The sequence below is a fragment of the Lynx rufus genome, unplaced genomic scaffold (genome assembly GCF_022079265.1).
Source record: "Lynx rufus isolate CCGP_SWC_20201006 ecotype Redwood Valley unplaced genomic scaffold, mLynRuf1.p SCAF_10, whole genome shotgun sequence".
Taxonomy (NCBI): domain Eukaryota; kingdom Metazoa; phylum Chordata; class Mammalia; order Carnivora; family Felidae; genus Lynx; species Lynx rufus.
This window is the reverse complement of record NW_025814824.1, coordinates 86,916,397-86,943,144: the sequence shown is the minus strand read 5'-3', so window position 1 is coordinate 86,943,144 and position 26,748 is coordinate 86,916,397. Positions and strand designations below refer to the sequence as shown.

The 26,748-nt window shown below is 55.9% G+C and overlaps 3 protein-coding genes across 4 annotated transcripts in view; 1 reads left to right on the top strand and 2 right to left on the bottom strand.

Annotated features, from left to right (window-relative positions):
* Nucleotides 1-1,192: 1,192 nt before the first annotated feature.
* SWI5 (SWI5 homologous recombination repair protein) lies at nucleotides 1,193-5,630 on the bottom strand (the record flags this gene model as incomplete). The annotated part of the gene is made up of 5 exons (XM_047070186.1): nucleotides 1,193-1,562; nucleotides 2,394-2,488; nucleotides 3,207-3,328; nucleotides 5,184-5,232; nucleotides 5,521-5,630. Coding segments are annotated over 5 exons (441 nt in total), but the record flags the coding sequence as incomplete, so codon positions are not given.
* Nucleotides 5,631-5,941: 311 nt separating this feature from the next.
* GOLGA2 (golgin A2) lies at nucleotides 5,942-22,486 on the top strand. 2 transcript variants are annotated; one of them, XM_047070164.1, is made up of 27 exons: nucleotides 5,942-6,033; nucleotides 7,753-7,875; nucleotides 9,073-9,153; nucleotides 11,181-11,297; nucleotides 11,587-11,630; nucleotides 11,753-11,816; nucleotides 12,217-12,276; nucleotides 12,467-12,547; nucleotides 13,340-13,378; nucleotides 13,664-13,726; nucleotides 13,813-13,906; nucleotides 14,001-14,107; nucleotides 15,288-15,346; nucleotides 15,640-15,781; nucleotides 16,908-16,997; nucleotides 17,105-17,212; nucleotides 17,456-17,543; nucleotides 18,295-18,632; nucleotides 18,911-19,024; nucleotides 19,646-19,891; nucleotides 19,969-20,044; nucleotides 20,244-20,332; nucleotides 20,589-20,771; nucleotides 20,895-20,997; nucleotides 21,081-21,187; nucleotides 21,270-21,423; nucleotides 21,509-22,486. In XM_047070164.1, the coding sequence occupies exons 1-27, from the start codon at nucleotides 5,950-5,952 to the stop codon at nucleotides 21,733-21,735; spliced, it is 3,081 nt and encodes a 1,026-aa protein (XP_046926120.1). In that variant the 5' UTR covers nucleotides 5,942-5,949; the 3' UTR covers nucleotides 21,736-22,486. The 2 variants fall into 2 exon arrangements, with proteins under 2 accessions (XP_046926120.1, XP_046926130.1); XM_047070174.1 differs by lacking the exon at nucleotides 9,073-9,153.
* A 1,511-nt stretch (nucleotides 22,487-23,997) lies between these two features.
* DNM1 (dynamin 1) overlaps nucleotides 23,998-26,748 on the bottom strand; it is a 43,120-nt gene continuing 40,369 nt past the window's right edge. The window contains exon 21 of the mRNA XM_047070153.1: nucleotides 23,998-24,420. Within this exon, the coding sequence (XP_046926109.1) occupies nucleotides 24,348-24,420 (73 nt within the window). The 3' untranslated portion in view covers nucleotides 23,998-24,347. The remainder of the gene's footprint in view (nucleotides 24,421-26,748) is intronic.

Below are 26,748 nucleotides of genomic sequence, written 5' to 3'. Positions count from 1 at the left end.
CTTAAGAAGATGTCCTGCAGGGACAGCCGGATGAGCAGCTCGAACAGTCAGAACACTTGGCAAGTTCAGTGCGAAATCCTGTCATTCTGGATGGCACTGAGCACTTGAAACACTAGTTTGACTTCTGCTGGTGCTGGTGGTTCAGGATAAGCAACACACAAGGAAGACACGGCTCGCCCTGGCTTGGCGGACTATAGCTGGGGACTGGAACGCTCATTGTGCAGAAGGACTCACAAGGGAAGAATTCCTCCAGTGTCACGGTTTCACCCTCAGCCCTTACCCGCTTGGGCCCCAGCCCAGAAGGGCAATTCCGCAAACTGTAAGCTTCAGAACTAGACTTGTGCTCGAATCCCTGCTCTGCCACTTACTGGCTGTGCGACCTTAGGTAAGTCACTTTGCTTCTCTGAGCCTCAATTTCCTCATCCTTAGCAATACTAAGTCCTCATAGGATGGACTCCGGCATTAGAGATGATGGATGAAGGGCACTCAGCATAGTGCTTGGTATGTGTAAGCTTGTTTGCAATTTTTTTTTAATGCTTATTTAGTTTTGAGAAAGAGAGAGCAGGAGAGGCGCGGAGAGAGAGGGACAGAGGATCCCAAGCAGGCTCTGTGCTGACAGCAGAGAGCCCAATGCAGGGCTCAGACTCACGAACCATGAAATCACGACTTGAGCTGAAGTCGGACGCTTAACAGACTGAGTCATCCAGGCGCCCCACAATTTTTTTTTAATTAAAAAAGATTTTTTAATTAAAAAGAGGCAGAGTGAGAGCGGGGAAGGGACAGAGAGAGACGGAGACACAGAGTCTGAAGCAGGATCCAGGCTCTGGGCTGTCAGCACAGAGCCCGATATGGGGCTTGAACTTACAAAGTTTGAGATCATGACCTGAGCCAAAGTCTGGCGCTTAACCAACTGAGCCACCCAGGCACCCCAATTTTTTTTTTTTTTTTAATTTTAGGGAGAAAGAGAGAGAATCCCAAGCAGGCTCTGTGCTCAGCGTGGAACCTGACATGAGGCTCGATCTCACAACTGTGAGATCATGACCTGAGCTGAAATCAAGTCAATCAGATGCTTGACTGAGCCACCCAGGCATCCTGTGTAAGCTTGTTATAATCCAAGGCAGTCTGTTTTTCTCCCAGGGATGACCAGGGGGCTTCCCAGGGAAGATCAGAGGAGAGGGACTCCATGTACAGATTTATACCAAGATTGCTTGTATGTTTATTTACAAATAGGAGACACACACACACACACACACACACACACACACACAGATATCACTGGACATTTCAGGAAACTTGGAGCAGGGAACAGCCCTTCTTCTCTTTTTCCCTTTTCTCTGGGCTCCCTCCTCACTCAGCTTGAGCTGTCTAGAAAAGGGCTCCTGACCCTTTCTTGCTGGGAAGCCTGTGGGTGTTCTGTTCTGGCTGGGCTCTCGCTGCCTCTCATGTCCAAATCTGCCTGTCCCAGTGGGCCATGGGCAAGGGGCTGTTAGCCTTTGCTCAGTCATTCATGTCCAAGCCAAATTCTGCATACAACTCTTTGGTGGTGACACCTCGGATCACGGCTGAAAGGAAAGAAGGAAGAAAGAATGTGTCCGGTGGGAGGCATAGGAAGGAGAATGGCCCAAGGACTGAGCTACCCAGGACCCACTCCTACACCTTATTCCTTCTCCTCTAGTTGGCCGAGATACCCTCCTGCTACTCCTTCTAGACCCCTCCACTGTGGGCCCTGCTTGGCCACCCCAAACTAGACTCATTGAACCCTCACCCCACTTTGCAGAGGAGCCAAACAAAGCTGAGACTGCACTGAGCATATGCTGAAAATGTAAATTTATATTCACATTGCGCCTGGGGCCTGCTGAAAACTCTCACTCCTTAGGCTGCCCTATGGGCCATGTCCTGGCCATTTGGTGATGCCATGCTTCCTGCTCCCTCAAGGACTCTTTTTTCCTCTCAGGGAAAAGGGTCTCCTCAGAGGCCTTCTCTAACCACCTTAGCTCATCCCCACCCGCCACCCTGTTCATGTCTCAGTATTCCCCAGCTCTGGCCTTTGTTTCCTTCGTAGCAGTTAACACATTTTATAATTCCTTTCTTTGTGCTCCTTTGCTTACTGAATAGGCCCCAGAAGACTGGGAACCATAGCCTCAACCTGGCAGGTTGGTGAGTTCATGCTCAAACCTGTCTCTGGCTCTGATGCAGGCCCTACACTTGAAGGAAAAAACCTCAGGGACTCCTGTAAGAGCTGTCCAGCTGCTTTGGGGCATTTGGGGAGCAGGGCAGCCGAGGATGGGAGGGCTGGAAAATTAGAGGGCCCAGGAACAAAATCCAAACATCCTGGGGAATGGGGACTCCTTCCCTCTGAGCCCTGGCTACTCCTCTGGGGTCCTGATGCTCACCTAGCTTGCCTAGCAGCATCTGGCCTACATCCTTGATGTCGTTATACTCGTGGAGCTGGGAGATGTGGTCCTCCAGTTCATCCACACTGTAGCCTCTGGGATGAGGGATGAAAGAGAGAGAGAGAGAAAATGTTTAAGAAAGCTGGGGAGGACCCAAGGTTCAGAGAGTAACAAGGCACCTATTTAACAAATGCTCACTAGGGGCCTACTAGGGACACAGGGAGGGCCCTGAGGAAACTTACAGTAGGGCGGGGATCTGTCCAGCCCCTCGCTCCTGGCAAACGTCTCTGTGCCCTTAGGGGGTGGTTCCCAGCCACACGCTGGTACTATGTGACCCTGGCCATAGCTGAGGGATTCACAGATAAGCACAGGAGTGGCTACTCAGATCCCCTCATGTGTGAAAGGCACATTCAAAGGCTGCTCAGTCTATGCCACGTGGCCAGAGCATGGGGCATGGGAAAATCTAGGAGTTGCGAAAGAGCCAGCTTCCCCCCAGGCACTGAGAATCCCACCTGCAGAGAGAGAAAGAATGGAGTCCGTGTGCAGATGGGAGCAGAGGCAGAGAACCAGGGCCCAGAGAGAGACCGCGAGAGGGATAACCTCTGTTCTGGACAGCTTTCCTCTTCCTAGTTCCAGGTCCTCCTGGGTCTGACCACACCCTACCTGAAAGATTCAGCTGAGACACCCTGAATCCAACAGCAGGGCATGGGGTACGGTCCTTAGTTTTACACTAAGCTAGTGCGGCTGGGTTTCAGTTACTGGGCACTGGTTAAAAGTTATCTTAAACATGCTGAGGGGTCCAGCAAGACTTACTCAGATATTAGTTGGGAGATCTCCGTGTCCAGCAGGTCCCTCTTCTCCTTCAGTTTCTGAATGTCAAGGTGCAGAGAATCCTCGCTGGCTCCATCAGCCTGGCCTGACTTGGGAGATGGCCGCTGAGCGGCACAGAAAGTCATTAGCCAAGGGCGCTTCGATGGCTCAGTGGGCTGAGCATCCAACTTTGGCTCAGGTCATGATCTCATGGGTTTGTGAGTTCAAGCCCCGCATCAGGCTCGCTGCTGTCAGTGTGTAGCCTGCTTCAGATCCTCTGTCCTCCTTTCTCTCTGCACCCCCCTCCCCTCAAAAATAAAGCAATAAAAAAAAAAAAAAGTCATTAGCCACACTGACCCATTATCCACAATTTAGAACCTACAAGTTGTCCTCAACAGCCTACCCCTGCTTCTGCCTGCTGACAGACTCCCCCCACCTTTTAATAAGATTACATTTCCCCGCTTCCCTTGGAATTAGATGTGGTCCCTGTAAGTTCTGGCAAGTAGAAGTGAATCAGAAATGGTGTGTACAACGTCTGGGAACCGTCCTTCCAGGAAGAGGGCCTCCCTTTCTCTGGCCTTCCTCTTTCCCACTGGCTGGCATGTGAATCTAATGATAGAGTTGATCAGTATCTTGGGCGATGAGGTGGAACCCATGTTGAAGATGTGGTAAAACAAGACATAGACCTGGGTCCCTGAGGGTTAGGGTTAGGCCACCATTATTTGGGGTTTTCTTTCACTCCCAGCCAGACGTAATCCTAACCAGTGGGCTCACCCTGGCCCCTAATCTGACCTCAGATAATCTGCTTCAAGTCTACTTCTTGGATTCTCAAGTCTGTGATGTCGCTGGGCTTATCATCTCATTGGATAACAAAACCCTTCCCGGGAGCTGCCGTTCACCTTTGCCCTTTCTGCCTCTAAAAGCTGCGAAGTCCAGTGCCTGGGACGCTGCTAATCTTCAGGAAATGTGTGTTGGATCAACTGTCTGCACAGGACAGAAGAGACCGAGGAAGGGATTCAGCAACGGATAAGACCGCAAGCCTGGCCCCTGCCTTCACAGAATGTATATACAACAGCCAATAATTGTGTTTTCCCTCCAGAGAGCTCCACTGAAAGCTCTACTCACACTTCACCAGAAAGGCCTTGCCTGGCCACCCCGCCTAAAACGGTCACTTCTCAATGGCCCACTATTCCTTTGTCCTGATACTTTATAACATCCATCACCACCCGACATAGACGTTTCATTAATAACCTTATGCTCCTTGTTGGCCTTACACCACTGGAGTGTAAACTGCATGAGGGCAGGGACTTTGTTTTGTTCACTGTGTCCCCAACAGTGCCTGGCACGTGGTGGACATTCAATAAAATGTGCCAAATGAATGAGTGAATGACAAATAATTAACCAACTAACAACAAGCCTGAAAAGTGCTTTGAACTTGAAGTACCGTGTGCTAAGGGAGCGCCTAATGGGGCAACCGGACTGAGCCAGAAGTTGGGGTGAGGCTTCTCTTAGGGACCTCAACTCTAAAGGATGAGCAAGCATCAGCTTGGCAAAAAGCTGGAAGGAAAGTATTCCAGAAGGGGAGCGTGTATCTAGATGGCCAAGGCAGGAAAGAACACATGCATCTGAGGGAATGAGAATGGTTTCTGCGTGGGGTGGGTCGTGGTGTGAAAAAGAACAAAACCAACCACTTGTGGTGCTGTCAGGAGGGAGGAGAGACAGAGCCGGCTTGGAGAACGTGGGGTACCGCTAGCAAAGGCCAGGACACGGTTTCTTCTTTGAAGCTTGGTGGGCAGGAGGAAAAGAAGGGGAAGGCTTGAGAAATGGCCTGGAGTTTCTCAGCAGAACAAGGTCTGCTGGGTGAAGGCCTGAAGAGGGCTGGGGTGGGTCAGCTACTGTTGGGGACGGGGAGGAGGGCTGGGGGCAGCACCCACTTACGCCGCGGAGGGTGAGAAGGGGGGCGGGCACAAGGGTACTCACAGGGGATTGGAAGGCCCCGCGGCAACTTTTGGAAAGTCCTGGTTGAGTCCTGGAGAGGAATCCGAGGGAAAAAAAAGACTGATTGAACCTAGAATCCGCGCTGGGAGGAAACGGGTATGTGGGGGTGTAGGAGGTAGGGGGTTGGGAAGGGGGCAGATAGGGTCCGGGATCAGGGCAGGGATCCTCAAGGAAGGAGGATTCTGAGAAGGGGAGTGTGGAGGGCTAGATGGGGACTCTGGAAGTGATCTCTGAGATGAGAGTTGGGCAGGGCTATGAGGCATCAGGAAAGGGGCCGTGAAGGGATGCGCTTTCGCCCTGCTGTCCGCTCTTCGCCCACCTTCTGAGCCCTGGGGTCCGGGGCCCCCGTCTCGGGGGAGTCTGCAGTGCAGGAGCGTCCAGGGCGGAGGCGGGAGAGCGGCCTCTCGGGCCCGCCAGGTAACCGGAAGCTTAGGATGGAGACCGGCAACGGTCAGGTAGCGAGCTGCGCGCGCATCCTGCGAGCCCAGGCCCCGCCCCGCCCCCCCGAGGTGGGCGGGGACAGCGGCTGCGCGCTCAGCTTTCATTGTGACTCCACCTCTCCGTTTGAGCTCGCGGGGCTCTAACCACGCTCCCTTTCCCTTTCATCTCTCTTGTCGGCCAATAGGATTGGAGGATTGAGGCCACGCCCACCCAGCTGGAGCTAGAAACGCCCCGTCCCTCCTTTTCTGGCCATCACGTCTGCGCGGTGACTACCGGGAGCAGTTCCGCAGTGGTTGCTGGGATCGCGATGATGTGGCCCCCCCGTCCCCCTCCCCTTCCCGTGATGTCGGAAGAAACCCGACAGAGCAAATTGGCTGCGGCCAGGAAAAAGGTAAAGCGTGCCGAGTCGCGGCTCCCTGACCCAGCCAAAGGCCCCTTCGACGGCCGGGCGGTGGTCAGAGTCTGTGCTGCCCCTAAGGCACACAGGGAGAGCCCCTCGGCGCCCCTTGGCGGCCCCCCGCCCCCCCCACCAAAGTCTTCTCAGCCCGTCCCGCCCCCTGGCAGCCCAGCCCCCGCCCTCTCCCGTCGCCCCTGGGTGACTTTGGGCAGTGACTCCCTGGGCTCCCCACTCCGGGCTCGGCTCTCGCCTTCTGCCACCCAGAACCAGACGACCTGGGCTCCCCGGGCCGATCCCGGTCTCCAAGGACCTGGGTCCTAGCCCTGCCTTCCCCTCCCCCACCGCGGAGCGGAGCCGCGAGCGTCGGTAGGGAGGAGTGGAATGTAGTTACGTCACAATCCCCCTCGGAACTGTCATTAGCGCCAGGAGCCTGGTGTTTGATCTTAACTACTCAGTCCCCCTGTGTTTTCATCCCCTTTCCGGTGTCTGGTCATGGCACAAATTTCCAGTTTGAAGGGAACTGGGGACTGTAGGACCTAGGTGGGAGGGGTTTCAAGCGCCCTTACTAGACTGTACCCCATCCTTAGACATTGACTTCACTAGTGATCGAGACACGTTGATAACACCTTGGTGACAATGGGGAGAATGTGTTTCCTTTAGTTTGGTATCCTCCTAGGTTTCTACTGTTCAGAAAGACTTCTGACATTTTAAATCTAAATCCTCTACCTCACATTTTAATTTCCTATGATTCTGGAACCAGTGCCTCTTAATCACTGCTCTTTGGAGTGAGATCTGCTTACCCTCTGTGGAACAGATCTCTGGAAACTGAACTTCACAGCTGGGAATCTTCCCCCAGTCATCATCTGAACATGGAGTGTCCTGAGTGCCACAGGATAAATATGAGACCAAAGCCTCAGTTTTTGCTTAATTCTCTTGAGAAAAATCCTTTTATGTTAATACACCTAGGGATGACATTTGCATAGATTTGTAAGATTATAATAGACTTCTCTCTGAAATGGTGCTTGGGTTGCCCTTGTTCTGTTGTGTTTCCAAATTCACCAGGCGTGTGCCTTCACTGCTTTCTGCCGTCAGGGTCTGTTGGTGTAAAAGTTTGAGAAATACCAGTCTGCAGCCTTGACAGATGTGCAGGAATGGACTCTGATGTCTGATTATTCAGATGTTTCAGATGTTTACTTTTCCACCTCTGTGCCTCTGGGACTGCCTCTTGGCACCTGCTGATTTTGTAGCATAACCCCAGAACTCAGAGGCAGAAGACCGGGTTTAAATTATTGCCCTCCCCCCCCCTTTATTTTAAAGCCCCGTTACCTATCCATTTCTGCAGTCATTAAGGATTACAACATCTTGTCGGGTTGCTGGTGGCATTAAATCAGGTGGCGGATTGGGGCGCCTGGGTGGCGCAGTCGGTTAAGCGTCTGACTTCAGCCAGGTCACGATCTCGCACTCCATGAGTTCGAGCCCTGCGTCAGGCTCTGGGCTGATGGCTCAGAGCCTGGAGCCTGTTTCCGATTCTGTGTCTCCCTCTCTCTCTGCCCCTCCCCCGTTCATGCTCTGTCTCTCTGTCCCAAAAATAAATAAACGTTGGAAAAAAATAAATCAGGTGGCGGATAGAGGAGTATATTGTAAACAACAAAGTTGGATGTGAATATGGGGGTTTACGGTTCTCACGAGTCCTACTGCTTTTCCTTGCTGCAGTTGAGAGAGTATCAGCAGAGGAACAGCCCTGGTGTTCCTGCAGGAGCGAAGAAGAAAAGGAAGATTAAAAATGGCAGTAACCCTGAGACAGCCACTGCTGATGGTTGTCACACTCCTGAGGATGTGAGTATTGGCTGGCCAGGCTTCCGGGGGCACAGGGGTACGTGAGGGGTAGTAAAGGGCAGTGATGAAGGTTGTGGAGAAAGTGTCAGGTACAGCTTTGAATCCAGCTGTCCCTCTGCTGGAGACCTGTCCCTGCTGGGGATATACTTCCACTCAGTAAAAATTGGGGTCATTGTGGTCTGACTTACACTTGTGACACTGAAATGAGATGATTGATGTTGTTTTTAAATTTTTTTTTTCAACATTTATTCATTTTTTGGGGGACAGAGAGAGACAGAGCATGAACGGGGGAGGGGCAGAGAGAGAGGGAGACACAGAATCGGAAACAGGCTCCAGGCTCTGAGCCATCAGCCCAGAGCCCGACGCGGGGCTCGAACTCACAGACCGCGAGATCGTGACCTGGCTGAAGTCGGACGCTTAACCGACTGCGCCACCCAGGCGCCCCTTGATGTTGTTTTTAGAATAATCCCTTAGTATAGGGCCTTGTGCGGGGTAAACATTCAGTCAAGGGTGTTGCTGTGTGACTGATGGGGTGACTTGCCTCATCCCCAGCTTCAAGGGGAAGCCAGGCAGTGCGAACAGCCATTTGCCACCACAGCCTTCCCTTAGGAAGCACCAAGAGAGGCCCAGGGTGTGGTGAGGAGAGCCCCAAGCACTTGGGTCAGGAGACAGTGGGTTTTGAGTCCATCTTTGCCACCTGTTGGCTGGGAGACCTCAGGAAAATCACTTCCTCCCCCGGGCCTCAGTGGCCTCATCTGTAAGATGATATTGTTGGAGCAGGTCAGTGTCTTCCAGACTTCTAGCTGGAGCCCCCTTTGTTCAAGTGAACCCTTCCTTCGGCAGTCTGGTTTTTAAAACAGAGATGAGATTCCTGTCAGATTCATCCCCGGCATCCTGGGCCTGAGGAGAGGGTCTCACGGATGTATTCAGAAAACAGCTGCATCGGGCAGGTGACTGCATTCTGTGTCACTGCATCTTTCAGGGGACTTTTCTCTCTGTGCACGTTGATTTCTGCAAGGCGCCACGTGGCCTTTTGGGAAGGCGGCACAGGCCATGGATTCGTTCCCGTCTCTCTTTTCCAGCATTCCATTCTCGTGAGCCCATCTCTTCTTCCTTCCCTGACTCTCTCACCTCTCTCTAAGCCACTTTTCTCTCTCTCTCCCCCTGCCCTTGTTTCTCCCTTTTCGCCTCCTGTAGATTCAGGACATTCTGAAGGTGCTGGTGTCCGACCTTAACCGCTCCAATGGGGTAGCGCTCCCCCCATTGGACAAGTGGAAGGTGAGGCAGTGCCGAGCCCCCTCTCTGGCTTGCTCTTTCCCAGCTGTGCATGCTCCAAGGCTTCTCTGGTTTGGGGGATACTTTGCCTCTGGCTTATTTTATGTTGCTGTCATTAACCCTCAGCCTGTTCATGTCTGCTTTTTCACCTGCTTGGTTGATTGGGTTTGTTTTCCTTCCCCCACATCTTTTATCATCTTGGAGAAGGTGAGACATACCTTATGGGCTCAGAGGAGCCGCTAAGGGTCATGGGGAAGGGAGTACAGGCCTAGAGGAGTCTGGAAGCTTGTATTTGCACTGAGTTCTACGATTCTGTGTCTGTATCCTGCTGTGGTCCTGGAAATGAAGACCCAGATCCTTCTTGTCTTATTATTTTTAATGTTTACTTATTTTTGAGAAAGAGAGAGACAGCGTGAGTGGAGGAGGGGCGGAGAGAGAGGGAGACACAGAATCCGAAGCAGGCTCCAGGCTCTGAGCTGTCAGCACAGAGCCTGACGTGGGATTCGAACTCACGAGCTGTGAGATCATGACCTGAGCCGAAGCTTAACTGACTGAGCCACCCAGGTGCCCCTGCTTGTCGTTTTTTAAACCCTCTCTGTCTCAGTAACTGTTTCCCACTTTGATTTTCTGCTCCCGCAATGCAGGCTTGTGGTTGCAGGGTCCTGGACAGAGCTGACAGCATTTCCAGAAATGGGGAATCATGGAGAGATTAGTTTCAATGGGACATTTGGAGGGGGTGGACAGTGTTTTTTAAACACTCCAGACTTTAGCTACAAGACCTAACGGTGTGAAATAACCTGGTTGTTCACAGGATTGTCGTGTTATATATACTTAAGTCCTCAGAAAATTACTTTTGTCCTTTTCTGAACTTTCTTGTGTTCAGTGCTAGGGATCCATGGGAACCCAGGTTCCCTGAACAGGTTGGCATGGCAACACCAGGTTCCGGGGGCAAAGGTCACAGCACGGACAGTAAACATGCAAATGATTCATCTTCAGCTCCCCAGGCTCTGCAGCATTTGCTCTAAGGAGGGAGGTAGGGGTGGATTGTCAGAGGCCAGGGCTGATGGGTCCAGAGAGCAGCTAGCCCTGGGCCCTGAAGAGGTATGGCCTCCTCCTGCTGGCTTCACTGGCTGGGCCTTTGCTTCCTAGTCCTCTCCCCTCATCAAACTTGAATTTGTCAGCCATCTTCCCCATCTCTTTGCTCATCTGGCCTGTAGGACATGAGATCTCTAGGGGCCAGACACTTGGACTAAGTGTCAGGCCTGAGCCTGGAAAGAGTCTGGGTGGGGCTCTGGTCAAGCAAGTAGGTCCAGGTAGGGAAGAGGAAGTGGTTGCTCCATGGCTCCTTGTCCCCACTCCCAGGATTGTTCTCCAGGATGTCAAGAATCAGAGGGTAGACATCTTCCCTCTGGCTTTTCGGGTTGGTTCTTGGTTTTAGAGCCAGGAGATTGGGGTGGGGGTAGTGGCCATGTTTTTCTTTTTACTTGCAGGCATAGGGTGAGGCTTCTAGCTGGGCAGCTGCTTTCCCAGAAAAGGCCTGAATAAGGCAAACATGGCCAGTGATTGGGGGGAGCGGCGGGGAGAGGAAAAGAGAGCAAGAGAGGAAGGAGGCAGAGGGTGGCGTTGACCACATCTCCATCACCACCACCCTCTTGCCCAGCAGGGGCCCAGGGTGAGGGTCACTCTGGCGTTCCGGAAGAGCCGTGCCTGTCTCCTCCCTGACTGGGCACACCTATCTTCCACCTGCTGTGGCTGCCAAGGTCAGAGCCTGGTACTGTCTCTTGCTGAGCTCCAGGGAGAGCAAAGCCATCATGTATTCATGAAGGAGGTCATGCATACCCTGCTTTGAGCTTTGGCCATCCAGAAGGTTGCAGAGCGGCCCTCCACGCTCCAGAGTGGCTCCCAGCATGTGCGATTGTCACTCTGACCACAGCAACCCCTGTCCTGCCCGCTCTGTACCCCAGCATCCATGGCAGCAAGGCACCTTCTTACCTGCATGGCCCCTAACCCCCTGCTCTGTTCCGTGACAGGCGCCCAAAGACCGCGCCGCTCCTGTTGCACCAACTGTTGATGACACCGTGTCACCTGGCGGTGTCCCTTCCCCCTGTGCTAGTCCCCCCCGTGTCACTAGCATGGCATCAACTCAGGTTTGTGCCCCCTCCCCCCTTGCCTGCCACCCCACTGTACGTTCGCCCCGTGCTCCTCCTCAGAGGACCGTACCTGCTTTGGGCCCTCGTCCCCTTTCTTCAGGTAGTTTGGTTTCTAGAGCCAAGCACCCTTCCCGAGGACTGAAGTGAGGGAGGCCAAGACCAGGTCTTTCCTTGAAGTTTGGGAAGATGGAAGGTTGTCAGAATGAGCTTGGCTTCCCCCGCCCCCACCCCTGGGTGGTCTTAACCAGAAATTGAGTGACTACCTCATGCATTTCTTCCCTAACAGAACCATGATGCAAAAAATGAACCTTTTCTCATGGAAGAAAGCAAGTGAGTAACTCCTATGCGGGCAGCGGTCCCTAGGCTGAGGGAGTTGGGGCGGGCCACTGCCCGCGTGACCCCCTCTTTCTCTTCGAGCCTCCTACACCCCTGACTCCTGTGTTCATCCGCAGATGTCTGTCATCTACCGAGAGCCTGCGACAGCTTTCTCAGCAGCTCAATGGTCTTGTGTCTGAGGTACCCCAGAACTTGAAGCCCAAAGGGGAGTAGATGGGGAGGGAAAATACGATAGAAAGCAACAGAGGTGGAGAGAGGGAAGAGCCTGGGACCAGCTGGCCTGCTGGCTGATGTGTAGCTCGTCACAGCTCCTCTGAGTGTCCTCTTTGAAGCTCCCCGAATGAAGGGGTTGGACCTCGAGGCTGGTTACCTCGTTTGATCCTGCTGCAGAAAGCACAGAGTGAGAGCTGCCTGGGAGGGGGGTGGAGGAGGGGCAGATAAGAACCGGGAGGAGTTGGTACAAAGGGGTTACTGCCAAGTTAGAAAAGTTTGCAGTTGTTGGGCAAGACAGGAAGTTGGAGAGCTTAGGCACCAAGGGGGACAGCGCGCGTCTCCATGTGAGCCCTTTCGTGTCTCCTAGTCTTCATCCTACATCAATGGGGAGGGCCTGGCTACTTCTGCTAACATAAAGGATCTGGAGGTAAGTTGGCCTGGACCACGGCCCAGTGATCCTGCAGGCCAGCCCCCACCTCCTCCCACAGCGGGGGCTGGGTGCCCCTCTGCCAGCTGAGACAGCCCAGACAGCCCCCAACCCTAATGACTGCTCTCTCTACCTCTCCCCCCGCCCTCGTCCAACTCCTCCTCCTCCTCCTCCTCTGCATGCGCCTCAGAGCCGGTACCAAGAGCTATCACTAGCCCTGGACTCCAGCAATCTAACAAACAAACAACTCAGTAGCAAGATAGAGGAATTGGTAAGAGTCCAGTGGGGTCCCCTGGTTTCACGCTGCCAATCTGGGGCTCTAGTTTTCCCCTGGGGCTCTGAAGAGAGGGGCTGGGGGCCCCTGCTGCCAAGGGAGAGTGGGGTGCTGGGGGGCCTAGGTCTCAGCTGGAGGGACCCCGGAGCACGGAGCATGCAGCATGGCTCTCTGTGGCTGTCCTCTTTGCCTCCTCTCTGTTCTCCAGACACCCCTGCTCGAGTCCTCTCCCCACTTGCCCCGGGGCTGTTGCCTCTGGAGGAAGCACTGGCTTGACTGGTGTGGTCTGGCCCTGACTCAGTCCCTAATTTGCTCTGTCTCTGAACTCGGACAAGTCACCTTTCCTCTGTGGGCTTCAGTTTCCTGAGGAGGTAGAATTCGAGGTGTCCGAGTCTGTCCGATTTAGCTCAGAAGATCAGGGCCCTTCATTCCCATATCCCTGCTGTTAAGAACCGAACGGGGCCTATGGTACATGCTCAGTAAATATCTGCTGAATGAGTGCACCCTTCCAAGCCACGAGCTGGCAGAAGGGTAGTCTCGTTTCTCAGCTCCCTTTTTAGAGGTTTATGTCCTTGTCCTTTCATGGGTGTTCTGGATTCAGACTCACTTGTGTAGATGTGAGGCCAAGGTCTCTTTCCTTGGGAGCTTGAGGAGAGTCTGTCAGTTCATGTCCCCATGAACTTTCCCTTTAAAACCCATTTCTGGCCCCTGCCCATCCCTCCGTTTTGGTCTGGGGAGGGTAGTAAAAGGGGGACAGCCTCAGTTACCCTCCTTTGACTCTCTCCACAGAAACAACAGCACCAGGAAACTTTGGATCAACTGGAAAAAGTAACGTAACATGATTTGTCTGCTGATTACGTGGTGGATAGGTTTGGGGAGGATTCAGTTGTAGAGGCCCATTCTCGTCTAGGTCTGCTCCCAGCCTGGAGAAATAAAGGGCCCCCTCTTCCCGCACCCCTGCCCTACCCCTCTGCTGCCCCCCCCCCCCCCCGGGCCCCAAATCTGGCCTCATTGTTGGGCCTGTCCTGGGCCATCGGTGGCATTCCAGGAGCGTGTCTTTTGCTGTTTCAACTCTGCCTCCTCCCAGTCAGGGATGTTGTGTCCTTCTTGCAGGAGAAGAAGGAGTTTGAACAGAAGCTTATGAAGGAACAGGGTTCTCTAAGGGAACAGCTACAGGTGTGTGGTGTCAAGGTCTCCCTCCCACCCCCCAGGAAACGCTTCCTTTCCTCCTCTTCACTACTGCTTCCCCTTCCCTCCCAAAGGTTCACATCCAGACCATAGGGATTCTGGTGTCTGAGAAGACCGATTTGCATACAGCCTTGGTCCATACACAGCAGGCAGTCAGGCAGAAAGCAGGTAGGAGTCTAGACACCCATGTCTCAGCCTGGCACATTGGCAGGGCTTTGGTGGGATTCCTTCCTGGGTCCCACTTCGAACTCTGTCATTCCAGGAGAGTCTGAAGATCTTGCTAGTCGCCTGCAGTCTTCCCGCCAGCGCGTAGGAGAGCTGGAGCGCACACTGTCTGCTGTCTCTACACAGCAGAAACAGGTGGACAAGGTGAGCCCAGCAGCTGACCCATCCACTGGAGGCGCAGCTACCCTGACAGGGGAATGGCCTGAAGGTCCCTTCTGTACGACGGGGTGTCTTGCTGCCCAGAAGGCAGCACGGGCCATTTCTCGCTGCTTTAAAGTTGTGTGGTTATTGAAAGCAACCTGGGGCTGAGCTGGCTGACTTGAGGGAGTTGGCAGGGGTGGGAGCTGCTTTCTGGAGGGAGCACTGAATGCAGAGCCCAGAGGCTGAGAGCCAGCCCTGCCCTCCATGGGCTGTGGACCTTGGCCAGTACAGAGCAGTACTTTTTTTTTTTTTAATGTTTGTTCTTGAGAAAGACATGTGCCAGTGGGGGAGGGGCAGAGAGAGAGAGAATCCCGAGCAGGTCCCAGGTGGTCATCGAGCCTGCCTTGGGGCTCGATCTCATGAACCATGAGATCATGACCTGAGCCGAAATCAAGAGTTGGATGCTTAGCTCATGCAGCCACCCAGGTGCCCCTAGAACGGTGCTTTTAGTATGCTACCATTTGTACAGGAAGGGGAGAAGGGTGTGTGTGCTAGACACGAAGTGTGTGAAAGGATGTATAAATACCCAGGGAGAGAAACAGAGTAGCTGGGAGGCATGTCACCTCTGTCCTTCTGGGTGGTGGGCTGTGTGAACAGACCATCCATTAAAAAAAAGGAACAGAGATCACGATGCAAACTCACTTCCCCTCCTTGTGTCTGCTCCCCCACCCCAGGGGGAAAATGGGTGAAGAATCAGATGTTTAATCCCAGCTCTGTCTCGGTGACAACTTAACTTGTGCTACTCTGTGTTGTTCACCTGTAAAACAGACATGCACCCATGCCTCCCCCAGGCGGTGATCGCGGGGATTCAGTGCGATTGTTAGCTCGGCGCCCAGTAAAGTGCCCAGTAAAGGTTCAGAAGTGCTGGTGCCGCTAGTAATAATGATTGCAATCCTACCTGCCCTGTGTGGGCCTCTGCTAGCCAGCTGTGGCTCTCTCCCACCCTTACCGAGTTCTTAGCCGAGGCACGTGAGAACATGGGCTTGGGAATGCTTTGAACAAAATGTCAAGGGCGGGTGCGGGCTGAAGAAGCACAGCTCTAGAGGAGTCCCTGTGCTGCCATTAGTCCTTGAGACGCACCTCCTGCCTGCCCGATCCTGACCTCGCCTTTCTGTGTTTGCAGCACAACAAGGACTTGACCAAAGAGCGAGACGCCCTCAAACTGGAATTATACAAGAACAAGTAGGATGGCTGGGGGCTGGGAAGTGGGAGGGGGACAGGAACATGGGCGGGGGGTGGGGCATATGGGTTAGGACAGATGCAGAGCCAGGCTCTGGGCCCAGCTGTGCAATCAACACAGGCCGTGGCCTCAGGCCACTCCTGTCTTCTCTCTGGCCTGCCACTTGTGACTCCTGATCCCCGGGTCCCTTCCGACGCCACTGTTCTGTGGCTCTGTGGTGAGGGTGGTGGGTGGATCATCAGAGCGCTCTTTTCTGTTCTTTACTCGTACCTTTCTTTGCTGCCCATGGCTACAGCAAAGACAACGAGGACCTAAAGGAGCATAACTCGGAGCTGGAAGAGAGGCTGCGTGTCTGTATGAAAGAGAAGGAGGCCCTGCAGCTTGGGGTGCAGGAGCTGGAGAAGAAGCTGGAGATGTCGGAGCTCCTGCTGCAGCAGGTGAGGCCAGAGTCCCAGGGAGTTGGGGCCCCATCCATCTGGGGCCGCCGTCTCCAGCCAGGAGCTGGAAGATTTGCATTCTCGTTCTGCTCCTGCCATAGAATCCTGCTGCAGACATTGATAAAGCATCTACAAATCGGGCCCCGCCCAGACCTGTGGAATTAGAATCTCAGGGATGGGGCTTTTTTATTTTTGCTTTTTTTTTAAAGCGCCCCGGTTGAAAACCATTGTCGTATAGATGATAGTTCCGAGTCATGACACATAACAAGGCAGTTCTAGCCCATGCGTCTATCTGCTTCCTCTCAGAGGCTGGGCCACCAGGTCTTCAGGGTGCCTGGGTCAGAGAGCTTCCCCTTGTCAGTGCTTCTTCACACTGAGCAACACTCAGCCTTCACGTCACTTCCTTCGGCAAGGCTCTTCCTTCCAGATCAGCACAGGAAAAATCTTGCCTCTTGCCCAAGACAGACCCTCAGATACTCTGAGAAGGAGTGTGCGTAGGTTCCTTGTCCTCCCTAAGATCTTTTCCTACCGAAACAGCCCCAACTGTTTCTCCCACGGTCTGTCACCCTCCTGATTGCTTTCTTCTGGATGGGATCTGAATTGTCAGGGCTCCTCTTACAGTCAGTCTTCCAGAGCAAAACACGAGTCTGCAGATTCGGCCTGGCCTGGGCAGCATACAGAGCTCTGTATCCATCCATCCACCCATCCATCCACCCAGTACGACTGGAATGCCTCCTTTGTGCCCGTTCCTGTGATGGGCAGTCTAACAAATGGCCTGCTGGAGATAGAAAAAGTGAGGGCTTATGCTTGCTCCGGAGTTGATGGATGCCTGTCTTCTGTGACCTGAACACCCCATCTCTGGGACAAGCACCACTCTGTAGCCTTAATCATTATAGCCAGAAAGGATCTGGAAGGATGAACACCAGGTTGATGGGCCTGGGAGGCAAAGGGCCACTTACAATGAATATTCAGTAAACGTGAGGCTTGCGGACGTAGTACTAATGACGTGAGGGTGGACCTCTTCATCGATGTGGATGCACGTTATCCTAGCGCACACCCGTTTGCGGGAACCTGCATAGAGCAGCCCGGTTTCCCAATGCTAACCTTCTCGTTTTCTACTCTCCAGTTTTCTAGTGGGTCTAAACCCCCCGACAGCAACCAACAGTTACAGCAGGCCCTGGAAGAACGGGCACGGCTGGAGACACGTGTGGGGCAGGTGAGGCCTTGCAGGGCGAGGGGTGTGGAAGCAGGATGATCGCAGGCAAGCAGGAGCTGGTGAGGCCCCGTGGCTGCCCCTGCTAACCTCTGTGCCCGTTCTTGCAGCTGAAAGACACCCTCAAGCATATGCAGCTGGAGAGAGACAAGTACGTAGAGAATCTGAAAGAGGATAATGCCTTTTGGCAGGAAAGGATGAAACAGATGTCTGAAAAGGTAAGGTGTGACCTTCGGCCCCCCCACCTTAGGTCATTTGATCTTTCGGGGCGTCAGTAAGATGGGAAGCCTGTCACTTGCTGTGTGCAGCCAGAGGTGGCTGGGTGGTTTTTGCGGGGGCGGTGGGGGTGGGGTGGGTGGAGAGGGCGATGGTTGCCTGGCCGTCCCTCCCTCCGCAGCCCCCACATGCCCATCCCTCCCTCCCCACCCCCCACATGTCCATCCCTTCTGTGCTCTGGGCAGATGCAGCAGTTGAAGGAAGAGAAGGAGCACAGTGTGAGTCAGGTGCAGGAGCTGGAGGCCAGCTTGGCTGAACTGAAGAAACAGATAGGTAAGCTGGGGCCGGAGTGGTAGGGGAACAGGATTGGTGTCAGAGGGCCAGTGAGGATGCCTTCGAATGCTCTAGGAAGGTGGACAGATGGAAGGGCACTGTGGCCAAGGGAAGGAGGTCTGGACCAGGAGTTGGCATATCTGGGTTGAGTGCCCACTGTCAACTACCCAGAGTTGTCTTGAGCATAAAAACGTGAAGAACTCTATTCATAAGTGTCTGGAAAGATTGCACGTCCTATGAGCGTGAGGGATTATTGGTCAGGAAGCCAAGGTTTGGGGTGAGGAAGCCCAGTTGGGAGCAGTGGACCAAAGGGCGTCTGGCTGGCTCAGTCGGTAGAGCGTGCGACTCTCGATTTTGGGGTCGTGAGTTCCAGCCCCTTGTTGGGCATGGAGCCTCCTTTATTTATTTATTTATTTATTTATTTATTTATTTATTTTTATGTTTATTCATTTTTGAAAGAGAGAGACAGAGCACAGGCAGGGGTGGGGCGAAGAGAGAGGGGGACACAGCACCCGAAGCAGGCTCCAGGCTCTGAGCTGTCAGTACAGAGCCCAACGCGGGGCTTGAACTCACAAACCGCGAGATCATAACCTGAGCTGAAGCCGGACGCTCGACCGACTGAGACACTCAGGCGCCCCGTGGAGCCTCTTTTAAAAAAGAAAAAAAAAAAACAAACTAGGAGCTGCGGACCAGAAAGAGGGGTTTTTTGAAGGCACAGGGATAAGAAGCCTCTACCATGTGCCCCCCGCAGAGGTCCCCCCAGCCCAGGAACCTCCAGCAGGGCCCTCGGAGGTGGAAGAGCGACTGCAGGCGGAGGCTGAACAACTGCAGAAGGAGCTGGAGAACCTGGCAGGGCAGCTGCGGGCCCAGGTGCAGGACAACGAAGGTCTGAGCCGCCTGAACTGGGAGCAGGAGCAGCGGCTGCTGGAGCTGGAGCGGGCCGCCGAGTGCTGGGGGGAGCAGGCTGAGGAGCGCAAGCAGATTCTGGAAACCATGCAGAATGACCGTACCACCATCAGCCGTGCGCTGTCCCAGAACCGTGAGCTCAAGGAGCAGCTGGCTGAGCTGCAGAATGGCTTCGTCAGGCTGGTGCGCAGCCCTTCCTCCCTGGCTGAGTCCTTTGGTGCTGGGCAAGACTCTTGACCTCTCCGGGCCTTTGTCTCCCCGCCTGTAAAATGGGGCCGGTGGGGGGCGGGGTACGGACCTTACGTGAAATGGTGCCAATCACGGCACCTGTGAGCGCAGATGAGTGGGGTGGGGGGATTTTCCCACCTGCCTCCACCTTTCCCTGAGCTGCGGGAGGCAGACACCAAGCTCTGGGGTCTCCAACCACACTGGGTAGCCGCCGATTCCTTCTCTTCGTCCAGAGCAACGAGAATATGGAGATTACCAGCGCGCTGCAGTCGGAGCAGCATGTCAAGAAGGAGCTGGCCAAGAAGCTGGGCCAGCTGCAGGAGAAGCTGGCGGAGCTGAAGGAGACGGTAACCCCTGCGTCAGCTGCGGAGGCCCCGGGGCCGGGGGCGGGGGGCGTGGCCAGGACCCGCGGTTCCAGCCTGGGGTTGGTGGCGGGGGCATGTGACTCCAGAGTCCTTCTGAGCACAGCTCCTCGTGGCTCCTTGCTCCTGACTTTGAGAAGTGGGTAGCCCTGGGCCGAAGGTCATCATTCCAGCTAGAGCCTTCAAGCCCCCAGTGAGGGGGGAAAGCTTCTTGGACTCAGCTGTGGCTTCTGATCCCAGTGGTCACTCTTCACTTCTCATCTCTCAGCCTCAGTTTCCTTAATCTAGAAGGGAGATGACCCTTTTGCTCACAGAGGTGTCGAGGGTTAAATGACAACCGTGCCCTTAAGGGGGGGGGCGCGCTTTGATTTTCCACTAAAGTTAAAATGGAAAGAAGGTTGTCAGGAGGTGTGAGGCTGGGTGAGGGAGGCGTGGGGCTCTGCGCCAGGGGACAGTCACTTAGGTCCCGGAGTGAATGAGCCAGGCCACCCCCCCCCCCAACCGCCCACGGCAGGGCGGCAGAAAGAGCTGTTGCCCCTACCTCCCCGGGTCCCGGCTCCGAATCTGCAGGCCGCCGCCTGCCTCACTCCCAGGGTCTTCCCGCAGGTGGAGCTGAAGAGCCAGGAGGCCGAGAGCCTGCAGCAGCAGCGGGACCAGTACGTGAGCCACCTGCAGCAGTACGTGGCGGCCTATCAGCAGCACGTGGCCGCCTTTCAGCAGCTGGCCTCCGACAAGGAGATGCTGCAAAAGCAGGTGCTGCTGCAGACGCAGCTTATGGACCGGCTGCAGCACGAGGAAGTTCAGGGCAAGGCGGAGGCCGAGATGGCCCGCCAAGAGTTACAGGAGACCCAGGTGAGGGGCTTGGAGCGCCGGGCCCCCGGGGAGGGCCTGCGGCCTGTATCCCTTCTCACTCCTTCCTGGCCCCTCAGGGACGCCTGGAAGCTGCCACCCAGCAGAACCAGCAGCTCCAGGCGCAGCTGAACCTCATGGCTATGCCTGAGGAAGGTAAGCGGGACCTGCCCAGGGAAGAGGACGGAGCCCAAGGAGGAGGAGGGGGGACTTCAGGGCGGCGAATCCTCCTCCTCCTCCGGGGACGCGCTGGCCCAAGGTCGCTCTGGGAGGTGGGGCAGAGCCCGGCTTTCCTCCCCTGCCCGCTCCACCTCCCCCGTTGGGTTGTCTGAGGCCCCTCCGGCTGCCTCCACAGGAGACGGACTGGACGGTGAGGAGAAGGACGGGGAGGCAGCCCCGCCAAAGCTGAGCATGCCGGAGGACCTAGATAGCCGTGAGGCCATGGTGAGCGGCCCTTCCCCGTCCCACCTTCCCGCTTCCCCCTGGGGTCTCCCGCCACCCTTCTCCTCTCTTGGTTTGCCCCCCTCGGCTTCTCTTGACCCTCAACCTCCCCCGGGAGCCGGTGGTCCGACCTTGCGCCATCCTCGAAACCCCAGGTGTGCCCACCGAGGCAGTGAGAGGAGCTCCTCTCTGCCTCCCCGGCCCCGGCTCGTCCCGAGCTTCCCCCACAAAGGCGCACGCGTACACGTCTTGCCCGCAGGTGGCATTTTGTAACTCGGCCCTAGCCAGTGCCGAGGAGGAACAGGCGCGGCTGCGCGGGCAGCTGAAGGAGCAGAGGCTGCGCTGCAAGCGCCTGGCTCGCCTGGTGGCCCCTGGGACCACCGAGGACAGCGTGCCTGGGGAGACCCACCAGGCCCTCCAGGTGGCCATGGACAAGCTGCAGGTGAGTGAATCGGCTCCGGCACGGCTCCGGCACGGCTCCGGCACGGCTCCGGCACGGCCCCGGCGGGGGGTGGAGATGGCTAGGGAGGGCTGCCGAGCCCTGATCCCGCTGCTGTGGCCGCAGAGCCGCTTCCTGGAGCTCATGCAGGAGAAAGTGGATCTGAAGGAGCGGGTGGAGGACCTGGAGCATCGCTGCATCCAGCTTTCTGGAGAGACGGACACCATAGGTGAGCGGGCTGGCCAGCCCCCGGGGTCGGGGGAGCTCCGTGAGGGCTCGCAGAGCCTGAGCGTCAGCCGGTCTGCCCCGCAGGAGAGTACATTACCCTCTACCAGAATCAGAGGGCCGTGCTAAAGGAGCGGCACCGGGAGAAAGAGGAGTACATTAGCCGACTGGCTCAGGACAAAGAAGAAATGAAGGTGGGCCCTCAGCGTCCCCGGGAGCAGAGAGGGGGCGGGGCGGGGCCGGGGTAGAGCTGGGGCTCAGCACCTCTCCCTCCAGGTGAAGCTACTGGAGCTGCAGGAGCTGGTGCTCCGTCTGGTGGACGAGCGAAATGAATGGCAGGGCAAGTTCCTGGCCACTGCCCAGAACCCTGCTGGGGAACCCACTACGGCACCCCCAGCCCAAGAGCTTGGCGCTGCCAGTGGCCGGGGTGGTGAGTAGAGCCCGCGAGCGGGTGGGCGGGCGGTGGGGGAGGGTTTGCACAGCGCTCAGGGCCCCGCCCCTCTCTCTCCCTGAAGATGATCTTCGAGAAGTGAGCCTGGCCGACAGTGACAGTGCGGAGCCTCCCCAGGGAGAGGCCCTGTCACGCCACACTGGAGCTGAGAACCCCACCGCCCAGCAGATCATGCAGCTGCTGTGTGAGATCCAGAACCCCCGAGAACGCCCAGGCTTGGGCCACAACCCCTGTGTCCCCTTCTTCTACCGGGCCGATGAAAATGATGAGGTGAAGATCACGGTGGTCTAGGAGTTAACACTAGCACACAAAGCCTAGACAAGTGGGGCTGGGGGCTCTGCCCCCAGCCTGTCCCTACCACCCTATCATTCCTTCCCGACCACCCTTTTATCCTTAGACTACCAAGATAAGACCCTCGAGAGGGGTATGATGAACCCCCTAATGAGGGAGACAAATATGTGCAGACCCTTTGCCACCTTGGCAACGGCTGTATCTTTATCTCTGGGCTGTTCACAGTTCCGGAAAAACAAAGAGCCAGAGGCTCAATAAATATAGTTTATTTAGGAGGTTGCCTCTTTTGGGGAGCAGGGGCTCCCTGGTGGCCTCCTCGCCCCCATCAGGTAGTCCTTCATTCAGAGGGGCTCATGCATCCTCTCTTCAGAGGCACTTTGGGGCACAAGTGGCCCCCACGCTGTCCAGTTAGATGACTGGGCAGCACTCTCCCAGGCCTTGGGATGTCAGGGCTAACTGAGGCCAAGCAAAGGCGTAAGCTGGTGGCGGGGTGGGCTCCTCCCCAGCTCCCTCCCCAGTGTACATACTTATCTGTGTAACATTTTGTATATTCTGGGGATAGGGCAGCCCCTGTACCATAGCAGAGGTCTGAACTGGCAAATGGGGAGAGACTTCTATTAAATATTTGAATATAGGGAAACTTATTTATTGATAGCATAGGACAGAGAGGAAGGGGGTGGGGACGGGGTCCTGCAGGGGTAATTCGACTCCTGTTTTGCTTTTTATCTCAGAATAAATGGATTTAGCCATACTGCTTGGCCTCGTGTGTGCCTCTTTTCCAGTCACCCGTCACTAGGTCCTGGGGTCTGTGCTGTGGGTGCTGAACAGGGAGCAGGTCCTGCCAGCAGAGGGCAGGCTTCTGGATTGTGCAAAGCCCCGCTGTGTCTGAACCTGCCCAAACGAACTGTTAGAGACAGTCCAGCCCTGTCGCCCTCCTGCTGCTTGGGGAAGCCTGGGGGATCTCAGGGGGACTCGAAGGGGGGGAGGGGCTCCTGCCCTAATGGCCAAGAGGCTCAGAAGCCTGATCCAATCCTGGGGAGGGGCAAGCAAGGTCCCAGCACTCAAGAGTGCCGACTTCCAGGTCAGGCAGTTTCTGTGGTGTCACCCTGCCCCTCTGGTGGCCTGTTGTCCCGTCCCTCCATAGTGCGTGCCAGTGCCCCCAGTCCTCCCTCCAGGCTGAGTTGGTGGCCCTGCCCCCCTAGTGGGCAGAGCAGGCTTCCTAGAATAAGGACCTGTGAGCCCCCCGGTGCTTTCCCAGTAGGCCTGGGAAAGGGTGAGGCCTTTCTTTGCCACTCCTCACAGCACACTAGCAATGGCTGGGCCCTTCCCCACCCCTGCATCCCAGGGTTTAAGCCTTCACCTTCTCCTGAACTCCACAAAGAACACAAGCCGACAGAGGACAGTTTCCCATTGTCCAGAAATGGGTTTTATTCTCAGCCAAGAGACAGCAAGACTGGTGGTAGTCAGGGAACCACACAGCTGCCAGTATGGCACCCCCGTGCTCGACTGGGGGAGGGACGGAAAGGTGGCTGTCCACGGGCTGGGCATGATGGGGAGGCTCATCAGAGGTGGCACACGCTGGAGACGGGGATGTCAGGGTGACAGTGTTCCCTTGTAGTTGGGCCACAAGACTCCTCAGGGACAGCATGGTGATTGATTCCCAACACTAGCGGCGAGGCTGTGGCGGCCGTGTGTGTGTGTGTGTGTGTGTGTGTGTGTATGTATATATATATGAATATTTATAGATATTTATAGAATGGGGTAGGAGCAATACCACAGAGGGGGCACAAGTTTTCACCAACATCACGCCTGGATGTGTCAGCTCACCACTACAACAGACTAAGTCACAGATGAAGGGGGAGGCTTTGGGGCTGGGGAGCCACTGTCAAGTCACAGAACAGCCGTCCAGGCAGGCTTGGAAAGGGAGGTCTCCGAGGAACAGAGGGATCTGGTTAGAGGTCGAAGGGGGGCCTGGGGCTCTCAGGACGGGATGGACTTGCCTGACCCGATCGGCTGGCAGTTGGAGAGAAAGCAAAGAGAGAACGGAGAGAAGGAGGGAGAGAACTGGTAAGGCAAGCAATGCCAAGCCCGGTGGGGCAGGAGGGGAGGGCAGGGGGAGAAAAGGAAGCTGCGGGTGTGGGCAAGGGTTCTGGAATGGAGGAGAGAGATGAGAAAGGGAAGGTGGGAGAACTGGAGATGAATGGGGGCCACAGCTTCCCCAGGGTCTGGGGTGGAGGTCAAGGCAGCCCCCCCCCACCCCCCGCCACGCACGCTGGTCTCTCATACACCACCAGGCAGTGCACCCACAGCTCCAGACACATGCTCGGCCCCTCTGCCTTCCCTCTTTTTGTGGCCCCCTTGTCTTCCAACGTACTGGCCCAGGGCCACCCCTAGCCTTGGAGTGTGGGGCCGCGTGCCCTGTGGCCACAGCTACCAGTCCTCATGGAGAGAGACAGGAGAAAGAACACTGTTTGAGCCAGGAGGGCGAAGCTAAAAGGATGGCTGGAGGGGGCACTGGACACCCCTCTGGGCGGGCAGAAAGCCCGGAGTCCTCGGAAGGGACCCTGGGGAGGCAGGGAGGTCAGGCAGCCGGATGCCAGTTGGCCACAGGCTTATAAGTCTAAGAGGGGAGCCTCAGCTGGTCGGGGGACCACAGGTCGCGTAGGTGAGGCTGGGCCCTTCCTGCTGGGGAAAAGCAGAAGAGCAAGAGTCAGCGGCAGGGGCAGAGTGACAGGCGGGTCGCTGGGTGAATGTGCGGCCCAGACAGGGTGGGACTCGGAGAAGTTGACTAGGCTCAGGTCAGTGGACACTGTTGTCCCCTTGGCTGAAAAGTGTAGGTCACCCCTAGGAGTAACAGGCCCAAGCCCATGAGCCCGTGGACGGGCTATGGTGCTTCGTCTAGGGCCGAGGACGCTGTGGTTTGTAGTGTGCCTTCACAGGCGTGACAACACCAAGGAGGTAGGGGAAGGGGCCGTGTGACCCTGCCTCACCTGTGAGGTGTGGACAGGGCCCTCCAGCTTTCAGAAATCAGCACATAACCAGAGCCTTGGCCCCAGATTGCTGCTCAATCGCTGGCTATCTGATAGAGGAGATGGGGCTCCGACCTCCTCTGCCCTATCGTGGATTCGGTTCCCAGAGCTCCTTGCCCCAACAGCACAGCTCAGATGGGGGAATGAGCGTGGCATCCCCAGGATGAAGTTCCAAGGCCTCTGGCTGTCTGAGTCCAGCCCCACGCACAACGACGCCCGCCCCCTCCGAGTTCCCTGCCTCTACACCATAAACCGTGAGCTCTCTGCCCTCCCTGACGGCTCCAGAGAGCACCCATGTCTGCCAGCCTGGGTGCGGAGCCTGTCCCAAGAGCTCCCCAGGCTCAGCCATGGAGGTCTTGAGCAGTGGCACTGAGTCCCGAGGCTCGCTGAGAAGGGAGGTGAGAGAGCCAGCTGGCAGCAAGGACAGAAAGAGGAAAGAATAAGTCTGGAGCTGCAGAAGGGAGAGGGAGGGGAGCCTGGCTCTGAGGTCCCGGGTGCGCCCCCCAATGTGGAGCTGGTGCAGCGGGGGGCAGACACACCGTTCATGCAGCAGGCAGAGAGGCATGTATGTACCTACCGTGGCTGACGCTCCTCAGGGGTCACTGATAGTGATTCTGAAAGACAGCACGAAATCAACATGGCAGTTCACACGCACGGACGGGGCAGGCCTGGGGGGGGGTGGGGTCACGCACACGCACACGCCCGGGCGTGCACACACATGCTGTGAGGCCCCCTGGCCCCGCATGCGCACGCTGACACATGCCCACAAACAACACGCACACGTACACACCTCCCCCGCCTCCCGCTGCCCAGCACCCTCACTGGCCGGCACGTGCAGCACGGATCCGGGGCATGCAGCCACTCGGCACATTGAAGCACACGCGCGGGCTGAGTCACAACACAGAAGCTCGCCCGGACACAGGAGGCGTTTGCACCAGCTCCCTGCACACTCGTGCCTGGCGTGCTCAGAGGGCCACCTGCAGTGCTCCGTAAGGGACAGGTCTTGCTTTCTCAGGGTCCAGCTGTCATTTCTCTGCCCAAGAACCTCCCAGGGCTCCCTACTCCCCACAGCATTGAGCCTCAAGAAGACAAACTTCTGTGAACTTTTAAGGTTTTGCAGCCTGCCCCACTGTACTCAGGGCAACCTTTTCTTATTCTTCCTCATTCCGTCTGCACTCTCCTCTGACCAGCGGCTCTCCTCAATACATCCCCACTAAACCTTCGCCCACACCACCGCTCCATACCCAGATGCCCCTGACTTCTCACCACCTGAGTCTTATCCCAGTCAGCCCCCGGACCTCCCCCATGTCAAGCTGTCTTGAAGCTTCCCAGACTGTTCTCTTCCCCGAGGCAGGGCCGTGACTTGCCAAGTGTTTCCTGTGTGTTGGCAAGACTGGAGTTAGAGCAGGTGCCAGATCTTCCTCTTCCCCTATGTCACACCTCAGCGCGCACCTGGGCGTGCCAAATTCCCTTAAGAATCTGAACACCCAGGGAAGTTAGCAAAGTGTTCCTACAGCCACATTTGCACTTCATGCGGCTTCTCTACAGTCACTGTCTCTCTCCCTCCATCTTCACGCCAACCCTGGGAGAAAGGCAGAATGTTAAGTATCATGTGGTAGAAGGGACACTGAGGCCCTGGGAGGGAAAGTGACTTGCTTACAAGCACAGGGTTAACCAAAACCTCTGGGCTCCAGTCCAGCGCTCTTGACCAATACCATGCTGCCTGCTTTACCCATCTGCTTTGGTCATCAGAGCACCGTGGAAGCAAGTCCCATCTCTGCTTCATTTGGGGTTCATGGAAACTAGACCCACGAAGGCTAGGTCCTACCCTCCAGCCATCTGGAAACACAGGTGGATGCTATTGGTCTGATGTGCTCTTCCTCAGAGAATGTGGCCAGTGGAAACACGGACTGAGATATCAGAACGAGCTTCCTTGAAAAAGGGTCATGAATCAAGAAGGCAAAGCCAAGGGATGAAGTAGAAT

Coding starts and splice junctions, on each gene's coding strand:
- GOLGA2 (XM_047070164.1), top strand. CDS start 5,950: ATGATGTGGCCCCCCCGTCCCCCTCCCCTTCCCGTGATGTCGGAAGAA. Junction 12,277..12,466: donor CTAACATAAAGGATCTGGAG/GTAAGTTGGCCT, acceptor CATGCGCCTCAG/AGCCGGTACCAAGAGCTATC. Junction 14,108..15,287: donor AGCAGAAACAGGTGGACAAG/GTGAGCCCAGCA, acceptor CTGTGTTTGCAG/CACAACAAGGACTTGACCAA.